The sequence below is a fragment of the Nanorana parkeri genome, unplaced genomic scaffold, assembly GCF_000935625.1.
Source record: "Nanorana parkeri isolate BGI_ZX_2015 unplaced genomic scaffold, ASM93562v1 scaffold3474, whole genome shotgun sequence".
Taxonomy (NCBI): domain Eukaryota; kingdom Metazoa; phylum Chordata; class Amphibia; order Anura; family Dicroglossidae; genus Nanorana; species Nanorana parkeri.
In genome coordinates this window covers 25,635-35,233 of record NW_017309742.1, presented here as the reverse complement: position 1 = coordinate 35,233, position 9,599 = coordinate 25,635, and the positions used below count along the sequence as shown (strand labels likewise).

General features: G+C 40.2%; 1 protein-coding gene across 1 annotated transcript; it reads left to right on the top strand.

Moving 5' to 3' along the window:
* Positions 1–180: 180 nt before the first annotated feature.
* On the top strand, positions 181–4,818 carry LOC108803182 (up-regulator of cell proliferation-like). Its single transcript, XM_018575022.1, has one exon. It carries the CDS (start codon positions 204–206, stop codon positions 4,812–4,814), a length of 4,611 nt encoding a protein of 1,536 aa, XP_018430524.1. The 5' UTR covers positions 181–203; the 3' UTR covers positions 4,815–4,818.
* Positions 4,819–9,599: the final 4,781 nt, after the last annotated feature.

Genomic DNA, 9,599 nt, shown 5'->3' with positions numbered 1-9,599 from the left:
GCTGTGTATATTATTTGGAACAGCGGGTTTACGATTCAGAATTTCCATTAGCTAATAATTTGTTGTATATTGATTTCATTAGAACCAACCTACGACTCATAATAATATGTACAATGTGATTATAATTTATTATTGAAGATAATGATATCTATTTGTCACTATTTCCAGAGAAAGTAATCCTGTTCAAGGAACCTCTGGAGGAGATGAAGATTGACACAAAACAAACCACAAAGCTGACTTTGCAGGATGTTCTTGAAATTGGTCCAGAAAGTTTAATGACAGACAACTTTACTGATGATGATGGATTATGGTATTTTATAAGAAGGCTTATGTCTCTGAATGGGGAAGCAAGAAACATAAATAAGCTTTTTATGAAATCAGTGGAAAGTAAGAATATTAGTACTGATGACAGCTTCATGTTTGTTGATTCCGAAAATGACTTATTCAGTTACATCCACCCTCTTGATGTAGTTTCTGTTGCCTTTCATTGCTCAGACCATTTCCTGCAGCAAGAAATTGTATCTAAAATGTTGATGTGTCAGTTCGCTGTCCCTCTGCTACTTCCTGATGTTGATAGCCCAGAATGCACCTTCATGCTGTGGGCAATGAGGGGCATAGTAAAGAAATGGCGACCTCAGTCATTAGCAGACAGCAAAGGATTTATAGAGGACAGCTTGGTTAATGTCACCATGCCAACTATCTCACTTGTAAGACTAGGGAAATGTAGACTATCAAAGTCAAAAATTCTAAATCAGCTTCTGGGCTCAATGCAGCACCAACATGAACATTTTGTCCACAGGGACATGGAAGGAGGAAATGCTACAAGAAAAATATCAGAAGGGTTGGTGGAAATTTCCTGGTATTTTCCTGGTGGTAAAGGTAAATTCCCAGAGCCCGTGGCATTTACAAATCTCAGAGGAAAGCTGGAGTCTAACCTAAAGCAGTTCAACTTTCTGACAGAAATCTCATCAGTCATCGTGATTCTTACAGAAGGTATCAGTGAAGACCAGTATGAACTGTTGAAGTGTAACAGCGACAACACAAAATATCTTTTCATTATTAGTCCAAAGGACAACAGAACAATGAAGGACACAACAGAAAGACTAAAACTCCTGGCACCTGTGCTGAATTTAACCCCAGACAATGTTATATTGATTCCAAGCAGTACAAACGAGACAACAGCTGGTTCGAAGCTGTATTCATCACTTCTGTCATTAGTCCAAAGTGACCTCAATACTATCAGTCTAGAAACAATGGCCGAACAAGCCTCCAGACATGGGATCCAGATAGATGAGGACTTTGAAGAATGCCAGGCAGCAAAATTGAAAGCAAAAGAGATAACTGATGATATAGAAGATGTTGTGAGATACAAGAAAGAAACAATGAAACTACAAGCAGAACCACTAAGAAGAATGGCCAAACTAGAAAAGGAGATGTGCCAAATGAAAGGGCAAGGGAACAGTAATGGGGAGAAATACAAATCTAATCTCAGAAAACAGTGTCACCGAATAAGACAAGAACAATGGAAATATGACATTCCAAGCGGCATATCCAAGTTTGTTGAGGCAATCACATCAACAACAAAGAGATCTGAAAAGTTGTTTTTCTTACAGTGGTTAAAATTTCATCTCGATAGCGTGGCAAGAAAATCCCTTCCCCCTTTACAAGCTCAATATAAAGAACAATGTAATTTGCCTGGCAACCAAAAAGTGCTTGCTGAGTTAGATCAGAGGATTTCTGACAGTTCCCTGGGCATTGAGCACTTTCTGAGAGAAGTGGGTCAGTTCTATGAAGCGTGGCATTTCATGGAGGAAAATGGAAAATCAACAGACATGAACTTAGAACATCTTCCTAAAATAGCTGCAGATCTTCTGTTGGATGGATTTCCTCTGGAACTGATAGATGGAGATGCCTCCAGAATTCCCTTACAGTGGATAAAAGATGTACTGACTGAGCTGGACAAGAAAATAAAAGGAAAAGACAGACTGAGAGTAATAACAGTTCTTGGAGTGCAGAGCACAGGGAAATCCACCCTTCTGAACACCATGTTTGGTTTGCAGTTCCCGGTGGCCAGTGGACGATGTACACGAGGAGCCTTCATGACCCTTCTGAAAGTGAAGGAAGATTTGCAGGAGGATTTGATGTGTCAGTTCATTTTGGTGATTGACACTGAAGGATTGAAAGCTCCCGAGTTGGATTCTCTTGATGGCAGCTATGAACATGATAATGAATTGGCCACACTAGTGATTGGATTAAGTGACATCACCCTAATTAACATGTCAATGGAAAACACAACAGAAATGAAAGATATTTTACAAATTGTCATCCATGCTTTTCTGCGGATGAAAGAAATTGGGAAAAAACCCAACTGCCAATTTATACATCAAAATGTGAGTGACGTCTCAGCTCCTCTCATGAACATGAGGGGTAGGAAGAAGCTGATGGACCAGTTAGATGAAATGACAAGAATTGTGGCCGCTATGGAGAATAAAACTCAATTTAAACATTTTTCTGATGTCATGGAGTATGACCTAGAACACGACAATTGTTACATTGCTGGTCTGTGGCATGGAGTCCCACCGATGGCTTCAGTCAGCAATGCATACAGTGAAAACGTCAATGAACTCAAACAAAAACTACTGAAGTTCATGGAAGACAGACATAATAAGACACAAAACATCAATGAATTCATGTCTTGGGTATCTAATTTATGGAGTGCGGTGAAACATGAAAACTTTATATTTAGTTTCAGAAACAGCTTGGTAGCCAAAGCCTACAACCAGCTATCTAAACAATATTCTGAACACGAGTGGAAATTCAGTAAACTGATGCATGAATGGTTCACTAAATCCGAGACGCTGATCAAGAATCAGTCTGCTGAAACACTGGAAGCCAAAGCCAATGATTGCTATAAGGAAGCAGAAATTATTCTCACAAGAGAGGAGAAAAAGATTTTAGCTTGGCTACACGAGTATTTTATTAAAGAGACAGATTGTGCCCAAATAATAAAATACAAAACAGACTTTGAGATCAGTGCTCAAAACTTAAGAAAAAACCTTGAATCATCTTCAATCAACAAACTTAAGGAAGCTGTTCAGATCCAAAAAGAACAAATCAGGATACAACAGTTATACAGTCAGCACGTTGAAAGAATTGAACAAAAGGTCTCCAGCTTTATAGAAGATTGTAGAAAGAAGAAGCACAAGCTCAGTAATGATGAATTGGAGGCGGAACTTGAAAGAATCTGGAAAGATGCCGTCAAAGATCTAGAGGTGACTCACCTGCCAAAACGTGACATTGAGGGATCAATGTTACTAGTGCTCACCAAGGACATGAATGAGAAAGGTTCTGGTGTGAATGAAAAATTACAGCAGACAAAACATTTTCCCAAACCCAAGGAGCAGCAGAATACATCAATATTTACACAATTTTATCAAATAATTCGAAGACTGAAAAGGAATTTTCAGTATGATGATTTTTTCAAGCTTGTGTTGCGTAAATGCATTAGGTATTCAACAGAACAAAGAGAAAAAGATGTTGACTACGATGACACATACTGTAGGGGTGTATTGAATATAATTGATGAAACCTGTAAACATGGTGATGCAAAGAATTATTTTTCAGCTGATCGGGAATTAGAATTGAAGTTGGAGATTTTGGGACACGTTCTTGGTGATTTTAAGAAAATGCATTTACAATTTTTAAAAAATAATGATCCTCGTGCCAAACTCGAATCACTGAAGCCGCTTTACTTTGATACATTCAAAAATGTTTTCCAGAAGAAAAATAAAAGCAAAAGCCTCGCTGAACGGATCTGCAAAAATTGTTTTAAACCATCGATAACTGATCATATTAACAGAAAACTGGGAATAGAAATGGTAGATGACATCGCAAATAGCAAAGGTTCTGAGAAATATTCCTCTCGAATGTTTTTCCAGTTCACTGTCTTAGAGAGTCTCCTGGAGGAAAACAACTTTGAAAACTATGTTGAATACTCAAGTGACTACAAAACCTTTGTAAAATCCTGGATAACTAACTACATTGTGAAGGAATATAAAAATATTGGTACTTTACAAGCCAAACTTCTGTCTGATATCATGAAACGAGTCAGATTGAATCTCCAAAATCCCCCAGCTTTAAACCTCCAGCATGTTTCAGATTTTTTGGCCCATCTGTGTGAGGAGTTGAACAGTGATCTGGTATTGTCGCAGCAGACAATGAAGGCAATTATTTTTGAAAATTCAGGAACTATTGAGGATTTTATTGAATATATGAGGAACAGTCTGACTGACATAGAAGAACAGATCAGAGAAGAAATGAAATCTTTAAGTACAGAAGATGTTCTTGCCAGACTTAAAGTGAAGCCTCAGGATGAACTGTTTAAGAAGGTGTTTGGATGCGGGAAGCAATGTCCGTTCTGCAAAGTCCCCTGTGAAGCTGGAGGGACGGACCATAAAGAGCACTTTGCATCCGTACATCGCCCACAAGGACTAGGAAGATACAGATGGGCAACAACAGAAGTTCTTTGTCATGATATTTGTTCTACATTAGTGGTTGGTAATGCACATTTTAAGAATGGACTGACAGGAGAGAAATATCATCCTTACAAAGAGTATAGAGATCACTACCCAGACTGGAAAATCCAACCTGATGAGAGTATTGAAGCTTCTGACTACTGGAAATTTGTTCTGAAAGAGTACAATGAGGAGTTTGCAGAAGAGTATAAAGCTAAACCAGCCAAATATCCTGAAGAATGGAACACTCTGAGTGAGGAGATGGCAAAGAAAAGTCTCCAGAAAACCTTCAATATGTGAAAAGACAAACTGAAATGTATGTCTTTCATATGATGTTCATGTATATGGAGAAGTTATTCACATGGCTAAAAATCTCTCATTATCATCATCATCATCATCATCATCCTCACCATCTCTCATTATTGTTTCTTCTACATTTTGCTGTTTTAGAATTAAAAAAAACAGTTATACAAAATAATTACAAAGGGATGATAAGTTGTCCAACCATGGTTTTGCAATACCAGCCTCCACTGTTGTGAAGGCTTTTCACATGATTTTGGAGGGTGCCTGTGGAAATGTGTCCCATTTGGGAGGTCAGGTACTGATGTTGGATGAGTAGACCTGGTTTACAATTAGTGTTCTAATTCATCCAAAAAATCTGTTCAGTGGGGTTGAGGTCAGGGCTCTGTGCAGGACACTCAAGTTCCTCCACCAAGCTGGTCACCCCATGTCTGTATGGAGCTGGCTTTGTACACAGGGGACAGTCATGGTGGAACAGAAAAGGGTCTTCACCAAACCATGACCACAAGGCTGGAAGAGCTCCATTGTCTACAATGTCTTTGTATGATGTATGATTACCAGAACCTTACACTGGAGACACCTGAGCTCCATCATTGGGGAGGGGGGGGTCAACTTACTTTTGGCCAAACAGTGTGACTTCTGCTGGAGGAATTTCTTTCCTAATTTTACGTTGTTTATTACATTTTTCTGACACAATTTTTAAGTGCAGATAATTTGCAATTTTCAACCATATAATTAACAGATCTACTGAAAAGTTAAATTTTTAAAACCTATTTTATGATTAGCATGATATTCTGTAAAACACTGGTACCGTAGTATATTGTCCAGTAAGTGTGACACTGCCGAAAACTAACACAACCTTTTATATAGTTACACAACTCTGAACAACTGTTGAACCTGACATTAGCATGAATGGGCTATATAGTTGCTATTACTAAAGAACACATGATCACACTAATACAAGTTCTGTCATTTATTCCTTTGATTGCATTAATTGTTAAATCAAATAATTAGATTAGATTACAATTGGATGTGTGTGCACTAGCGGGTAATTAATCCACATGGTAGTTCCTATTTCTGTACTCAGATTCTATATCATTTATTTTCCCTTTACAATAAACATGAATCAATATTTACAGCTGTATGTTATCACAAACTAATATGATCAGAAAATGTATCCATTCACTGTACATATAATAAAAACACTTGGCAATATATGCTTATCTACTTTTTTTTTACCATCTTCATAGCCTGAAACAGTGCACCCAGCATTCGAATAATTTTCATGCTAAGTGAAGAGTGCAATGTAATGTGTCGTTGTAACCCTTCCAGGAGTTGTCGGTGTGGACGCACATTTGTCTTATTTAGTTATTAAACTCGATGAAACTAAAGAACATTCAATTAATGACGCATAGCCCATCACAAGTCCTCTGCACAGGTTACATTATAGATATGATGGAATGTTTTTGTTGATAGGACAGTACAGAAGATAAAATCCCACCTCAATAAGCAAAGGACACACCCCCTGCCACACCTCAATTACAGGGATCAATACCACGGGATCTATACTAATTTAAAAAAAATAACAAATGTGATAATTTAGAGGTTGGAGAAAAAGTTTTCTGCAGTAAAACACTTTGAGGAGATAAATGTTTTTTATATGAGGGTCTATACATCAGACCAAAAGGGGGATTACTGAGGGTGAATGGGTGATGCGGGACTTGTTCCACAGCAGGGAACCTCTGTAGCTGATCACATACTGTTCGTGTTTATCAAACTCATGTTGTCAGTGAAAACACACTAATGGAAATTTCAGGGCACACAATCACAATATATGAACTATTTTTGGTAAAATATAAAAAGATCAGGTTCTGACAATTACATGGATACCAAACATGTCAGGTTGTATAATTACATGTGCCAGTGAAACAGCAACAAACGTCTGTACCCAAAATTCCCATAGGTGACATTCCAGGTCCACAGGAGGGACAGCTTAGCCCAGGATGGGCGGATCTCGACATCGATGTCGGGATCCGCTCCGGCTGCGGCGTCTCAGTATATGTAGCTTGCGGTATACTGAGCTTAGGGTAACGGGAGGCCGCTAGTTTGTGTCCTCCCGTTCCCCTAAGGAGAACTATGGGGAAAAACACTGCCCCCATAGTTCTCCTTAGGGTAACGGGAGGCCGCTAGTTTGTGTCCTCCCGTTCCCCTAAGGAGAACTATGGGGAAAAACACTGACCCCATAGTTCTCCTTTAACATACAATGTACCCCCCAAGCCCTGAGATCTTTAACTCTTTGTTAGGATAGACAGTGTGTGCATCTAGTCAGCAACTCAGATCTGCCACCACAGTACAGACAGGGTTAATTATGGTTAACATAATTCCCCAGCCCCCACCTTAGCATTCCATAGAAGGGGGTAGCTAAGGGGCATTTTACAGCAAGGAAAAAGGTCAATGTTTATACATTGTTTACAAGTTCTGTTATGAAGATGGGGACATGTATAAAGTGGATGTTATCCCAATTTGGCTATAAAGGTGGAAATATACTTTCAGTCAATCAATCAATAAATAAATACAAACCAATCAATAACCTTCATGTAAATTAGTGTAGATGTGTGGATGATGGCCGAGTTGTTACCATGTGTGTATTCTATTTCAAACAATTCATCCCCACACAGCTCCCTCCTCATGTATCACTGGCCCCTCACTTTTAGATTGTAAGCCCTCAGGGTCAGGGCCCTCCTTGCCATCTTGTCTTGAATTGTATTGTAACTGTAATGTCTTCCTTATATTGTGCAGCGCAAACTGTTGGCGCTCTATAAATCCTGTATAATAATAATGATAATAATAATTTCTGCAGAATCACTAAGCCGGTCGGTGTCTTCTCTAGGGAGAGTCCAGAGAGCTATCGATGGCTAATAGATTTCCTCCATACCTTCCTGTCAGAGGGGGATGTGAAGTCCGTACAGATCAGCAATTCTTCCCGGATCCGCCCACAGAAGTACACCTTCGCCATTTTATACCACTCGAAGACAAGAGGACGCGTCAATGTGACCGACGTCACCGACCCCCTATACAGTAAAACACTCCAAAAGCCAGATGATTGAATTACCCCTCCCAAATATGCAAGACATTGTGAGAGGGGGGCTTTTAAGATATTGAGTTCTCACTAAAGAATTGGTAAAAAATGTTAAAAACCTATTTTATTATGAATTTCACATATAAATCAGTTTTGTTGGTACAAACAGTTCCCTAGTTATCATGTACCTGACTGGAGACTCAGCTGAGAAGGGGGGCGGCCCGTGCACCTCTCGTCCCACGCCTCTGGAAGCAGTGACGGGATGTAAGGACAGAGCGGAGCACAGGTGCCGATACTGGTGGCTGGCCGGTTCTTGAGGAGGTGCATGAGTGTGTTGGAACCAGCTGGTGAATCGGCAGGACCGAGATGACACTGGGACCTCTTGAAACCAGAGCAGGCAACAAGTATGAGGCCAATGGAGCATTGGCAGGATGTCGTAGTTCAGGATGCTGATGGAGCGATCCACCAAGTGGCGGACCAGGAGGGAAATCAGATTGAAGCAGAGGTCATACACAGGGAGCCGAATCTTGAGGTGCCGAATCACAGATCAGGAGCAGGGTCAGGAGACGTAAGCCAGGGTCATACACAGGAGATCAGGGAGCAGAGGTACCGAATCAGGAGGAGGAGGCAGAGTCAAATGGTCACAAGCTGAAGACCACTCAGCACCTTGGTCATGGCTTCATGTCTGTCTATATATGATAGTGTGCACGTGTACGCTAACGAGCGCGCTTCCGCACGCTCACGTACGTGTGCTATTGCGCATAAACCTTCCCGTATGCGCGCGTTCACGTGCTTAAGTGCGTTTTCCAAGAACGTTAAGCAATGGACTTCATACTTGTGTGCATGCACGTTTTTGAGCGGGAGTCCATCTGCAGGTAAGTCTCTTACACTAGTACATAGAACTAATACAAAGTCCATACACCACACAGTACACGTTAGATACTCAATGGTCTAGTTATTATGTTGTAAATACATTGAGAGATGATAGTTCTCCAGGCGTCCCCAACATGTTTCGCCATCTTCCGGCTTCCTCAGGAGGACCTCAAGCCCAGAACACTGCAACGTATATGGACCGAACATTTGAGCTGGACAGAGTAATATATGTGATCCAGATAAGGAAAGCAAAATGGGGGAAGGGGGTTTCTAAGGTAATATTAGCCAAAAATGTATCTTATATTGAAAACGGGACAGTATAACCAGACAGGTCATGGTAGGAAGGGACTAAAGGATTAAAAAAAAACCTCCAACCAAATCAGCTTGTAGCACAGTAAAGCCTTCTTAGAACAACGAAAAAAGCAATACCGGCGCCTCCGGTTGCAAGACGGGCCAGCTGTAAGGTTGGTTAAAACACCCAAGAGGCAGCTCCAACCGGTCAAAAAGACCCTCGATCTGGGAAACAAGAAACAAAACAGAGCGCCTCCATAGTGTAAAAGGTTAATTTATTTGTACAACACGCAACTGAAATTGTACTTACAGGAAAGTCGGCGGTTAAAAGCATACAAAAGGCGATGAAATATAAAATCTCTAGCAGTGGAAGTCTGAACTCTGAAGGAATACAGCACATCATGATACGCTGATGTGCTGTATTCCTTCAGACTTCCGCTGCTAGAGATTTTATATTTTATTGCCTTTTGTATGCTAACCACCGACTTTCCTGTAAGTAAAATTTCAGTTGCGTGTTGTACAAATAAATTAACCTTTTACAC

Bases quoted from the DNA above. Each gene is read 5' to 3' on its own strand.
- LOC108803182 (XM_018575022.1), top strand. From the start codon at position 204: ATGAAGATTGACACAAAACAAACCACAAAGCTGACTTTGCAGGATGTT.